The sequence below is a fragment of the Chiloscyllium plagiosum genome, unplaced genomic scaffold (assembly GCF_037043375.1).
Source record: "Chiloscyllium plagiosum isolate Xiang-an unplaced genomic scaffold, Cpla_swu_hap1 HiC_scaffold_1, whole genome shotgun sequence".
Lineage (NCBI taxonomy): Eukaryota > Metazoa > Chordata > Chondrichthyes > Orectolobiformes > Hemiscylliidae > Chiloscyllium > Chiloscyllium plagiosum.
The window spans coordinates 180,699,941-180,714,323 of record NW_028270139.1 but is presented as its reverse complement, the minus strand read 5'-3'; the positions used below and the strand labels follow the sequence as shown (position 1 = coordinate 180,714,323).

General features: G+C 56.6%; 1 protein-coding gene across 5 annotated transcripts in view; it reads left to right on the top strand.

The window, feature by feature from the left end:
- The window catches only part of LOC122543814 (rho-related BTB domain-containing protein 1), a 374,953-nt gene extending 366,657 nt beyond the window's left edge, over nt 1-8,296 (top strand). For 2 of the 5 annotated variants that reach the window (XM_087992354.1, XM_087992374.1), the window contains exon 9: nt 7,380-8,296. In XM_087992354.1, coding sequence (XP_087848480.1) covers nt 7,380-7,561 — 182 coding nt within the window. In that variant the 3' untranslated portion in view covers nt 7,562-8,296. The remainder of the gene's footprint in view (nt 1-7,379) is intronic. The other 3 variants (XR_015758733.1, XM_087992360.1, XM_087992348.1) reach the window with 3 other exon arrangements.
- Nucleotides 8,297-14,383: the final 6,087 nt, after the last annotated feature.

The following is a 14,383-nucleotide window of genomic DNA, read 5'->3' as shown; positions in this document are numbered from 1 at the left end:
TTGGCTTTGATATTTGAGTCATCATTGTCTACAGGTTTAGTGCCTGAGGACTGGAGGATTGCAAATGTTGTGCCCTTGTTCAAGAAGGGCAGTAGAGATGACCCAGGTAATTATAGACCAGTGAGCCTTACCTCTGTTGTAGGAAAGGTATGGAAAGGATTATAAGAGATAAAATTTATAATCATCTAGCAAGCAACAATTTGATTTCAGATAGTCAACATGGTTTCATCAAGAGCAGGTCGTGTCTCACAAACCCCATTGAGTTTTTTGAGAAGGTGACCAAGCATGTAGATGAGGGCAGGGCAATTGACGTGGTGTACATGGACTTCAGTAAAGTATTTGATAAGGTTCCACATGGTAGGCTGTTGGAGAAAATGCAGAGGCATGGGATTGACTGTGATTTAGCAGTTTGGATTAGAAACTGGCTTTCTGAAAGAAGGCAGCGAGTGGTGATTGATGGAAAATATTCAGCCTGGAATCCAGTTACCAGTGGTGAGCCCCAAGGGTCTGTTTTGGGACCACTGCTGTTTGTCATTTTTATAAATGACTTGGACGCAGCCATAGGTGGGTGGATTAGTAAATTTGCAGATAACGCTAAAGTCGGTGGAGTAGTGGACAGTTTGGAAGAATGTTACAGGTTGCAGGGGGACTTGGATAAACTGCAGATTTGGGCTGAGAGCTGGCAAATGGAGTTCAATGCAGCTAAATGTGAGGTGATGCACTTTGGGAAGAATAACAGGAAGGCAGAGTACTGGGTCGATGGAAAGATTCTTGGTAGTGTGGATGGGCAGAGGGATCTTGGAGTCCATGTACATAGATCCCTGAAAGTTGCCACCCAGGTGGATAGTGCTGTTTAGAAGGCATACGGTGTATTAGATTTTATTAGGAGAGGGATTGCGGTCTGGAGCCGCAATATCATGCTACAACTATACAAAACGCTGGTGCGGCCACACTTGGAATATTGTGTACAGTTCTGGTCGCCATATGTCGGGAAGGACGTGGAAACATTGGAAAAGGTGCAGAGGAAATTTACCGGGATGTTGCCTGGTCTGGAGGGAAGGTGTAATGAGGAAAGACTGAGAGACTTGGGTCTGTTCTCATTGGAAAGAAGAAGGCTAAGGGGGGATTTAATAGAGACATACAAGATGATCAGAGGATTAGATAGGGTAGACAGTGAAAGACTTTTTCCTAGGATAATGACGTCAGCATAACTACAAATTGAGGGGTGAGAGATTTAAGACAGATGTCAGAGGCAGGTTCTTTACGCAGAGAGTGGTAAGGGCGTGGAATGCCCTGCCTGCCAATGTAGTTCACTCAGCCACATTAGGGAGATTTAAACAAAACTTGGATAAGCACATGGATGATGATGGGATAGTGTAGGGGAACAAGCTGAGAATAGTTCACAGGTCGGTGCAACATCGAGGGCCGAAGGGCCTGTTCTGTGCTGTATTGTTCTATGATACACAGTGACTGGGACAACGGGAATGACCAGGAGACTCTGGGACTGGGACAGCGGGAATGACCAGGAAACAACGGGAATGATCAGGAAACACCAGGACTGGGACAATGGGAATAATCAGGAAACACCGGGACTGGGACAATGGGAATGATAAGGAAACACCGGGACTGGGACAACGGGAATGATCAGGAAACTCCGGGACTGGGACAACGGGAATGACCAGGAAACAACGGGAATGATCAGGAAACACCGGGACTGGGACAATGGGAATAATCAGGAAACACCGGGACTGGGACAACGGGAATAATCAGGAAACACAGTGACTGGGACAGCGGGAATGACCAGGAAACAACGGGAATGATCAGGAAACACCGGGACTGGGACAATGGGAATAATCAGGAAACTCCGGGAATGATCAGGAAACACCGGGACTGGGACAATGGGAATAATCAGGAAACACCGGGACTGGGACAATGGGAATAATCAGGAAACACAGTGACTGGGACAGCGGGAATGACCAGGAAACAACGGGAATGATCAGGAAACACCGGGACTGGGACAATGGGAATAATCAGGAAACACCGGGACTGGGACAACGGGAATAATCAGGAAACACAGTGACTGGGACAACGGGAATGATAAGGAAACCCCGGGACTGAGACAACGGGAATGACCAGGAAACACAGTGACTGGGACAACGGGAATGATCAGGAAACACCGCGACTGGGACAACGCGAATGATCAGGAAACTCCGGGACTGGGACAATGGGAATGACCAGGAACCACAGTGACTGGAACAACGGGAATGATCAGGAAACACCGGGACTGGGGCAACGGGAATGATAAGGAAACACCGGGACTGAGACAACGGGAATGATCAGGAAACACAGTGACTGGGACAACGGGAATGATAAGGAAACACCGGGACTGGGACAATGGGAATGACTAGGAAACACAGTGACTGGGACAACGGAAATGATCAGGAAACACCGGGACTGGGACAACAGGAATAATCAGGAAACACAGTGACTGGGACAACAGGAATGATCGGAAACACAGTGACTGGGACAACGGGAATGATAAGGAAACACCGGGACTGGGACAACGGGAATGACCAGGAAACACAGTGACTGGGACAACGGGAATGATCAGGAAACACCGGGACTGGGACAACGGGAATAATCAGGAAACACAGTGACTGGGACAACGGGAATGACCAGGAAACACAGTGACTGGGACAACGGGAACGATCAGGAAACACAGTGACCGGGACAACGGGAACGATCAGGAAACACCGGGACCGGGACAACGGGAATGATCAAGAAACACCTTGACTGGGACAACGGGAATGATCAGGAAACACAGTGACTGGGACAACGGGAATGACCAGGAAACAACGGGACTGGGACAACGGGAATGATCAGGAAACACAGTGACTAGGACAACGGGAATGATCAGGAAACAACGGGAATGATCATGAAACACCGGGACTGGGACAACGGGAATGATCAGGAAACACAGTGACTGGGACAACGGGAATAATCAGGAAACACCGGGACTGGGACAACGGGAATGATCAGGAAACACCGGGACTGGGACAACGTGAATGATCAGGAAACACAGTGATTGGGACAACGGGAATGACCAGGAAACAACGGGAATGATCAGGAAACACCGGGACTGGGACAACGGGAATGATCAGGAAACTCCGTGACTGGGACAACGGGAATGACCAGGAAACACCGGGACTGGGACAACGGGAATGATCAGGAAACTCCGTGACTGGGACAACGGGAATGATCAGGAAACACGGTGACTGGGAGAACGGGAATGACCCGGAAACTCCAGGACTGGGACAACGGGAATGACCAGGAAACTCAGTGACTGGGACAACGGGAATGACGACTCCATCCAGGAGCCTCTTGAACAAGGAGAGGAAAGCTGTGCATTCCGGACAAAGACGACGTCACCAGCGAGGGAGGGAGGGGAAGGCATCCAACAGCAGAGGAGGAGGAGAACCAGAGCTGAAGGAGGAGTGGACTGAGAAAGGGAAGGAGTTGCTGCTCATTCCTGACAGCACCATCTCCGGGTTCCTACAGTGTCTCCGAGGCATGACATGTCCCCAACACCCTCTACGTCACAGTGTTGTGGAACCCTTTTCAGGGGCAGGGTAAGCATCAGCCTCTGATGGAGAGAACACCTCAAACAAATCCTGAGCAATGATACAAACAACTCCTAACTAAAATAACCCAACTCTCCGTCAAAGGTGATCTTCAACCCCAGCCTCGTGGGGCAGAAGTGAAGCTGCTGTTAGACACATGGAGACTGGAAACCCTGCGTGTGTCGCCTCGATTCCAGCAGAGATGTTCAAATGTGGAGGAACAGACTTTGCCTGTCACCTCCATCAGTTATTCCTGGGACAAAGAGTCTACCCAGGCCACTCAGCCCATCGGCTCTGCTCTGCCGTTCGATCATGGCTGATAGGTTTCTTAACCCCATTCTCCTGCATTACCCCCTCCATAGCGCTGGATCCCCTGACTCATCAGGAACCTCTCTAACTTTACCTTAAATACACTCAATGACCTGTCCTCTGCAGCAATGAGTCCCACAGATTCCCCACCCTCAGGCTGGAGAAATTCCTCTCCGTCCCTTCACCCTGAGGCTGTGCCCTTGGGTCCAAACACCTTCTCCACACGCACTTTATCCAGGCCTCCCACTATTCTGTAAACTTGCAACATTTAGGATGGGTATATGGATGGGTATATGGATGGGTATATGGATGGGTATATGGATGGGTATATGGATGGGTATATGAATAGGAAGGGTTTGGAGGGATATGGGCCGGGTGCTGGCAGGTGGGACTAGATTGGGATGGGATATCTGGGCTAGCACGGACGGGTTGGGCCGAAGGGGCTGTTTCCATGATGTACATCTCTATGACTATGACTCACCCTTCTACCCATAATGCTCCTTGTTATTTCCTTTAAAAATTCAATCAATATCCTCGTGTCAGTTTGGCACCTTTTACTCAGGTTTTTAAATCTGTTCCCTGTCTTCCTCAATTTTTTTATGAGAGGGAACAGCTTCTCTCGAGATATTCTGTTGCGATGTCTCAATTTCAATTTCAGGTTCGGAGTTTGTAGGAGGTTTATCAGATTGGTATCTGGAATGAGGGGTTTGGTTTATGGAAAAGCTTAGACAGACTGAGCTTGATCCCAATAGAGTGAGTGCTGAGGGAGGGGTGACTACACTGAGGTGAATAACATCCGGACTGGATTTGACAAGGTTCACGTGGGAAGGATGTCTCCTGTTGGGCTTGAATTGTCCCAAAAGAGTGACCCTCAATTTTAAGACAAAGGTGAGGAGAATGTGTTTTCTGTCAGAGAATTGTGTAATTTGGAGTTTCTGTACCTCAGGGCGTTATAGATGTGGAGAGAGGTTTTTGAGGCACACTGCTGGGCATCTACTATAGATTGCCAAATAGAGAGAGAGAGAGAAGTTCAGGAATAAATCTGGAGGCGTATTTAGAATAGAATAGAATAGACCATTCCAGCGCAGTACAGGCCCTTCGGCCTCGATGTCACACCGACTTGTTACACCAATCTGAAGCCCATCTATCCTACACTGTTCCATTCTTATCCAGATGTTTATCCAATGACCATTTAAATGCACTTAAAGTTGGCGAGTCTACTACTGTTACACACAAGACGTACAATACCCTTACTACTCTCTGAGTAAAGAAACTACCTCTGACATCTGTCCTATATCTATCACCCCTCAATTTAAAGCTATGGCCCCTGTGCTCACTGTCACCATACTTGGAAAAAGGCTCTCCCTGTCCACCCTATCTAACCCTCTGATTATCTTATATGTCTCTATTGAGTCACCTCTCAACCTTCTTCTCTCTAACAAAAACAGCCTCAAGTCCCTCAGCCTTTCCTCATAAGACCTTCCCGCCATACCAGGCAACATCCTAGTAAATCTCCTCTGCACCCTTTCCAAAGCTCCCACATCCTTCTTATAATGCGGTGACCAGAACTGTACACAATACTCCAAGTGCGGCCGCACCAGAGTTTTGTACAGCTGTAGCATAACCTCATGGTGCCGGAACTTGATCCCTCTATTAATAAAAGCTAAAACACTGTGTGCCTTCTTAACAACCCTGTCAATCTGGGTGGCAACTTTCAGGGATCTGTGTACATGGACACCGAGATCTCTCTGCCCATCTACACTACCAAGAATCTTACCATTAGCCCAGTACTTTGCATTCCGGTTACTCCGACCAAAGTGAATCACCTCACACTTGTCCCCATTAAACTCCATTTGCCACCTCTCAGCCCAGCTCTGCAGCTTATCTATGTCTCTCTGTAACCTACAACATCCTTCGTCACTATCCACAACTCCACCGACCTTAGTGTCGTCTGCAAATTTACTAACCCACCCTTCTACCCCCTCATCCAGGTCGTTTATAAAAATGACAAACAGCAGTGGACCCAACACCGACCCTTGCGGTACACCACTAGTAACTGGACTCCAGGCTGAACATTTCCCATCAACCACCACCCTCTGTCTTCTTTCAGCAAGCCAATTACTGACCCAAACTGCTATATATCCCACAATCCCATTCCTCCACATTTTGTACAATAGCCTACTGTGGGGAACCTTATCGAACGCCTCGCTGAAATCCATATACACCACATCAACCAGTTTACTCTCATCCACCTGTTTGGTCACTTTCTCAAAGAACTCAATAAGGTTTGTGAGGCACGACCTACCCTTCACAAAACTGTGCTGACTAACCCTAAACAACTTATTCCTTTCTCAATGATTATAAATCCTATCTCTTATAGTCCTTTTCCGCCATTTTACCCACAACCGAAGTAAGGCTCAGTGGTCTATCGTTCCCAGGGCTGACATAAGGACCAAACCAAGAAGAGAAGGACAGTAATCCTTGAAGAATTTATCGAATGAAATACCCAATGGGTTACAAACAGAACGAAACACAGAGACTAGGAGCAGGAGTAATCCATTCAGCCTCTGAGCTAGCTCTGCCATTCAATATGATTATGACCCACCTTTTATCTTAACAGCTTAGCATCGTAATCTCCCATTCTCCTCATACCCCTTGATGCTTCTAAAAGAATTGATTAATCTCTGTCTTGAATTTATTCAGTAACTTGTCCTCCTCAGCCTTCTATGGCAGAGAATTCCACACATTCACTGCCCTTTGAGTAAAGACCTGTTTCCTCATCTCAGTCTGACATGGGCTTCCCTATATCTGAGACTGACTGTGGTTCCAGTCTCCCCAACAGAGGAAACATCCTCCCAGCCTCAGGTCTCTCCAGCCCTGTTACAGAGTTTAAATCATACTCTACAAATGCAGGGCCAGTTGAACCAATCCCTCCTCATAGGCCATCCTCAGCATCAAAAGGTGTGTTGCTGGAAAAGCACAGCCAGTCAGGCAGCGTCCGAGGAGCAGGAGAATCGACCTTTCGGGCATGAGCTCTTCAAGTGATGATGAAGGGCCTATGCTTTTCCAGCACCACTCTGATCTTGACTCTAATCTCCAGCATCTGCAGGCCTCACTTTCTCCCATCCTCAGTATCAGTCCAGTGACCCTCCCCTGCACTCCCTCTATGGCAGGTCTGTCCTCTCATAGCTAGGGGAGACCAACCCTGCACACCACCCTCCAGCTGTGCTCTCCCCAAGGCCCTGTATAACTGCAGCAAGACATCCCGACTTTGGAAGTATATTTTGGTGTGAATGTGGGAATAGTGGGTTATGAGAGTGCCCTCCAATCTGTGACTGTGTTGAGGAGACAGTTTGCTGGTTGGTTGGTGTTATATAAAGTTTGTGAGTTGTATATTCAGTCTTGTTTGACATTGCTGCTTCAAGCTCCTCCTGGTTGTTGTGTTCCTAGATAAGCAGGAGCACTTTGAGAAGTGGCGCTGGCCCCCAGTCTGGTATCTCAAGGCTGAGGATCGTTATCACCGAGCACTGAGAGAGCGCCAACGTGAACAGGAGCTCCTGCAGAAACAGCGGCTGCGCAGGAAGTGGAACTTGTGGAAGTCCAGCTCCACCACTCGCTCTGAGAGGGTTTGAACCCCAGAGCTCGACCCTCCCATTTACCCCACAGGATGGTCAGACTTCCAGCAGCTCCCAGCTGCCCGAGGATGATGAACAGAGTGTGTCAGAACAGAGTGTGCTCCACAATGTTCCATCCATCTCCACTTGCTGCAAGTTAAGGGCTATACGTTTTGCTGAAATCATTTTCAGGGCCATGTCCTCCTGAGCCCTGGACAATAGATTGAGTCCATGTGCAGAACTTGGGTTCTGTTCTCAATGAGCCCTGACTTATTAACCTCAGACCTCACACACTGTTAACACCTCAATCGCCTGTTAACCGACTGACTACCCACCACGTGTGCCTCACTGCGACCGATCAACTGTTAACCGAAACCTGTAACTGCAATCGCTCTTTCCTTCCAGAACCTTCCCCCAGTAATCAACATTATCAACAACACAAGGAGATCCTTAATGACAGGCTTGAGAACAATCTCACCGTCCCCGGACACTGCCCACTGTCTCGGGCACTGCCCACTGTCCGGGGCACAGCCCGGGGTCACTGTCCCGGACACTGCCCACTGTCCCGGGCACTGCCCACTGTCCGGGGTCACTGTCCCGGACACTGCCCACTGTCCCGGGCACTGCCCACTGTCCGGGGCACTGCCCGGGGTCACTGTCCCGGGCACTGCCCACTGTCCGGGGTCACTGCCCCGGGCACTGCCCACTGTCCTGGGCACTGCCCACTGTCCGGGGCACTGCCCGGGGTCACTGTCCCGGGCACTGCCCACTGTCCGGGGTCACTGTCCTGGGCACTGCCCACTGTCCTGGGCACTGCCCACTGTCTGGGGTCACTGTCCTGGGCACTGCCCACTGTCCGGGGTCACTGTCCTGGGCACTGCCCACTGTCCGGGGCCACTGTCCTGGGCACTGCCCACTGTCCGGGGCCACTGTCCTGGGCACTGCCCACTGACCAGGATTACTGACAAGGGCAATGCCTATTGACTGGAGTCACTGCCCACTGTCCAGGGGTCACTGTCCGGGTTCACTGTCCAGGGGTCACTGTCCAGGGGTCACTGTCCGGGGTCACTGTCCAGGGATCACTGTCCAGAGATCACTGTCCGGGGTCACTGTCCAGGGGTCACTGTCCGGGGTCACTGTCCAGGGATCACTGTCCAGGGGTCACTGTCCAGGGGTCACTGTCCGGGGTCACTGTCCAGGGATCACTGTCCCGGGATCACTGTCGAGGGGTCACTGCCCGGGGTCACTGTCGAGGGGTCACTGCCCGGGGTCACTGCCCGGGGTCACTGTCCCGGGATCACTGTCGAGGGGTCACTGCCCGGGGTCACTGCCCGGGATCACTGTCCCGGGATCACTGTCGAGGGGTCACTGCCCGGGGTCACTGCCCGGGGTCACTGTCCCGGGATCACTGTCGAGGGGTCACTGCCCGGGGTCACTGTCGAGGGGTCACTGCCCGGGGTCACTGCCCGGGGTCACTGTCCCGGGATCACTGTCGAGGGGTCACTGCCCGGGGTCACTGCCCGGGATCACTGTCCCGGGATCACTGTCGAGGGGTCACTGCCCGGGGTCACTGCCCGGGGTCACTGTCCCGGGATCACTGTCGAGGGGTCACTGCCCGGGGTCACTGCCCGGGGTCACTGTCCCGGGATCACTGTCGAGGGGTCACTGCCCGGGGTCACTGCCCGGGGTCACTGTCCGGGATCACTGCCCGGGGTCACTGTCCCGGGATCACTGTTGAGGGGTCACTGCCCGGGGTCACTGTCCAGGGGTCACTGCCCGGGGTCACAGCCCGGGATCACTGCCCGGGGTCACTGTCCCGGGATCACTGTCGAGGGGTCACTGCCCAGGGTCACTGCCCGGGGTCACTGCCCGGGGTCACTGCCCAGGGTCACTGCCCGGGGTCACTGCCCAGGGTCACTGCCCGGGGTCACTGCCCGGGGTCACTGCCCGGGGTCACAGCCCGGGGTCACAGCCCAGGGTCACTGTCGAGGGGTCACTGTCGAGGGGTCACTGCCCGGGACCACTGTCCGGGGTCACTGCCCAGGGTCACTGCCCAGGGTCACTGTCCAGGGGTCACTGCCCGGGGTCACAGCCCGGGATCACTGTCCGGGGTCACTGTCGACGGGTCACTGCCCGGGGTCACTGCCCGGGGTCACTGTCCCGGGCACTGCCCACTGTCCCGGGCACTGCCCACCGTCCCGGGCACTGCCCACTGTCCGGGGCACGGCCCGGGGTCACCGTCCCGGGCACTGCCCACTGTCCGGGGCACGGCCCGGGGTCACTGTCCCGGGCACTGCCCACTGTCCGGGGTCACTGCCCCGGGCACTGCCCACTGTCCTGGGCACTGCCCACTGTCCGGGGCACTGCCCGGGGTCACTGTCCCGGGCACTGCCCACTGTCCGGGGTCACTGTCCTGGGCACTGCCCACTGTCTGGGGTCACTGTCCTGGGCACTGCCCACTGTCCGGGGTCACTGTCCTGGGCACTGCCCACTGTCCGGGGTCACTGCCCCGGGCACTGCCCACTGTCCTGGGCACTGCCCACTGTCCGGGGCACTGCCCGGGGTCACTGTCCCGGGCACTGCCCACTGTCCGGGGTCACTGTCCTGGGCACTGCCCACTGTCCTGGGCACTGCCCACTGTCTGGGGTCACTGTCCTGGGCACTGCCCACTGTCCGGGGTCACTGTCCTGGGCACTGCCCACTGTCCGGGGCCACTGTCCTGGGCACTGCCCACTGTCCGGGGCCACTGTCCTGGGCACTGCCCACTGACCAGGATTACTGACAAGGGCAATGCCTATTGACTGGAGTCACTGCCCACTGTCCAGGGGTCACTGTCCGGGTTCACTGTCCAGGGGTCACTGTCCAGGGGTCACTGTCCGGGGTCACTGTCCAGGGATCACTGTCCAGAGATCACTGTCCGGGGTCACTGTCCAGGGGTCACTGTCCGGGGTCACTGTCCAGGGATCACTGTCCAGGGGTCACTGTCCAGGGGTCACTGTCCGGGGTCACTGTCCAGGGATCACTGTCCCGGGATCACTGTCGAGGGGTCACTGCCCGGGGTCACTGTCGAGGGGTCACTGCCCGGGGTCACTGCCCGGGGTCACTGTCCCGGGATCACTGTCGAGGGGTCACTGCCCGGGGTCACTGCCCGGGATCACTGTCCCGGGATCACTGTCGAGGGGTCACTGCCCGGGGTCACTGCCCGGGGTCACTGTCCCGGGATCACTGTCGAGGGGTCACTGCCCGGGGTCACTGTCCAGGGATCACTGTCCCGGGATCACTGTCGAGGGGTCACTGCCCAGGGTCACTGCCCAGGGTCACTGTCCAGGGGTCACTGCCCGGGGTCACAGCCCGGGATCACTGCCCGGGGTCACTGTCCGGGATCACTGTCCGGGGTCACTGCTCAGGGTCACTGCCCAGGGTCACTGTCCAGGGGTCACTGTCCGGGATCACTGTCCGGGATCACTGTCCGGGGTCACTGTCCCGGGCACTGCCCACTGTCCGGGGTCACTGTCCCGGGCACTGCCCACTGTCCCGGGCACTGCCCAATGTCCGGGGCACTGCCCGGGGTCACTGTCCCGGGCACTGCCCACTGTCCGGGGTCACTGTCCCGGGCACTGCCCACTGTCCTGGGCACTGCCCACTGTCTGGGGCCACTGTCCTGGGCACTACCCACTGTCCGGGGCACTGCCCACTGTCCCGGGCACTGCCCACTGTCCCGGGCACTGCCCACTGTCCTGGGCACTACCCACTGTCCAGGGCACTGCCCACTGTCCGGGGTCACTGTCCTGGGCACTGCCCACTGTCCGGGGCCACTGTCCTGGGCACTGTCCACTGTCCGGGACCACTGTCCTGGGCACTGCCCACTGACCAGGATTACTGACAAGGGCAATGCCTATTGACTGGAATCACTGCCCACTGTCCAGGGGTCACTGTCCGGGTTCACTGTCCAGGGGTCACTGTCCAGGGGTCACTGTCCGGGGTCACTGTCCAGGGATCACTGCCCAGGGATCACTGTCCGGGGTCACTGTCCAGGGGTCACTGTCCGGGGTCACTGTCCAGGGGTCACTGTCCAGGGGTCACTGTCCGGGGTCACTGTCCAGGGATCACTGTCCGGGGTCACTGCCCAGGGTCACTGTCCCGGGATCACTGTCGAGGGGTCACTGCCCGGGGTCACTGTCCCGGGATCACTGTCCGGGGTCACTGCCCAGGGTCACTGTCCCGGGGTCACTGTCCGGGATCACTGCCCGGGGTCACTGTCCCGGGATCACTGTCGAGGGGTCACTGCCCGGGGTCACTGCCCAGGGTCACTGCCCATGGTCACTGTCCAGGGGTCACTGTCCAGGGGTCACTGCCCGGGGTCACAGCCCGGGATCACTGCCCGGGGTCACAGCCCGGGGTCACTGCCCGGGGTCACTGTCGAGGGGTCACTGCCTAGGGATCACTGCCCGGGATCACTGTCCGGGATCACTGCCCGGGGTCACTGTCGACGGGTCACTGTCGACGGGTCACTGCCCGGGGTCACTGCCCGGGGTCACTATCGAGGGGTCACTGCCCGGGGTCACTGTCGAGGAGTCACTGTCGAGTGGTCACTGCCCGGGGTCACTGTCCGGGGTCACTGTCAAGGGGTCACTGTCCGGGGTCACTATCGAGGGGTCACTGCCCGGGGTCACTGTCCGGGATCACTGTCCGGGGTCACTGTCCGGTGTCACTGCCTGGGGTCACTGTCCGGGATCACTGCCTGGGGTCACTGCCCGAGGTCACTGCCCAGGATTACTGTCCAGGGGTCACTGTCGAGGGGTCACTGCCCGGGATCACTGTCCTGGGTCACTGTCGAGTGGTCACTGTCCGGGGTCACTATCGAGGGGTCTCTGCCCGGGGTCACTGTCGAGGGGTCACTGTCGAGGGGTCACTGTCCGGGGTCACTGTCGAGGGGTCACTATCGAGGGGTCACTGCCCGGGATCACTGTCCAGGGTCACTGTCCGGGGTCACTGTCCAGTGTCACTGTCCGGGATCACTGCCTGGGGTCACTGCCTGCGGTCACTGCCCGGTTCACTGTCCGGGGTCACTGTCCGGGATCACTGCCCGGGGTCACTGCCCGGTTCACTGTCCAGGGTCACTGCCCAGGACTACTGTCCAGGGGTCACTGTCCAGGGGTCACTGTCCGGGATCGCTGCCCGGGGTCACTGCCCGGGATCACTGCCCGGGGTCACTGTCCAGGGGTCACTGTCCAGGGGTCACTGTCCGGGGTCACTGTCCAGGGGTCACTGCCCGGGGTCACTGTCGAGGGGTCACTGCTCAGGATTACTGTCCAGGGGTCACTGTCCACTGCCCAGGATCACTGACCGGGGTCACTGCCCACTGTCCGAGATCACTGACCGGGGTCACTCTGGGGTCACTGCCCACTGTCCGGTGTCACTGTCCGGAGTCACTGTCCACTGTCTGGGGTCACTATTCGGGGTCACTGTCCGAGGTCATTGCCCCGGGTCACTGTCCAGGGTCATTGCCCGGGGTCACTCACCACTGTCCGGAGTCACTGTCCGAGGTCACTATCCGGGGTCACTGCCCGGGGTCACTGCCCAGGATTACTGTCCAGGGTCACTGTCGAGGGGTCACTGCCCGGGATCACTGTCCTGGGTCACTGTCGAGTGGTCACTGTCCGGGGTCACTATCGAGGGGTCTCTGCCCGGGGTCACTGTCGAGGGGTCACTGTCGAGGGGTCACTGCCCGGGGTCACTGTCCGGGGTCACTGTCGAGGGGTCACTATCGAGGGGTCACTGCCCGGGATCACTGTCCAGGGTCACTGTCCGGGGTCACTGTCCAGTGTCACTGTCCGGGATCACTGCCTGGGGTCACTGCCTGCGGTCACTGCCCGGTTCACTGTCCGAGGTCACTATCCGGGGTCACTGCCTGGGGTCACTGCCCACTATCCGGGGTCACTGTCCACTGTCCAGGGTCACTGCCCACTGTCCGGGGTCACTGCCCACTGTCCGAGGTCACTGCCCAGGATCACTGTTTGGGGTCACTGCCCACTGCCCAAGGTCACTGCCCACTATCCGGGGTCGCTGCCCGGGGTCACTCACCATTGTCCGGGGTCACTGTCCAAGGTCACTGTCCACTGTCCGGGGTCACTGTGAACTGTACGGGGTCACTATCCGGGGTCACTCACCACTGTCCGGAGTCACTGCCCACTGTTCGGGGTCACTGTGCACTGTCCGGGGTCACTGTCCAAGGTCACTGCCCACTGTCCGGGGTCACTGTGCACTGTCCGGGGTCACTGCCCGGGGTCACTATCCGGGGTCACTGTCCACTGTCCGGGGTCACTGCCCACTGTTCGGGGTCACTGTCTGCGGTCACTGCCCACTGTCCGGGGTCACTGCCCGGGGTTACTGTCCGAGGTCACTGTCCGAGGCCACTATCCGGGTCACTGTCCGGGGTCACTGCCCACTGTTCGGGGTCACTGTCTGCGGTCACTGCCCACTGTCCGGGGTCACTGTCCGGGGTCACTGCCCGGGGTTACTGTCCGAGGTCACTGTCCGAGGCCACTATCCGGGTCACTGTCCGCGGTCACTGCCCACTGTCCGGGGTCACTGCACACTGTCCGGGGTCACTGCACACTGTCCGGGGTCATTGCCCACTGTTCGGGGTCACTGTCCGCGGTCACTGTCCAGGGTCATTGCCCACTGTCCGGGGTCACTGCCCATGGTCACTGCCCACTATCCAAGGTCACTGTCCGGGGTCATTGTCCCGGGTCCATGTCCGGGGTCACTGTCCGAAGTCACTGTCCGAGGTCACTGTCCACTGCCTGGGGTCACTGTCCGGGGTCACTGTCCACTGCC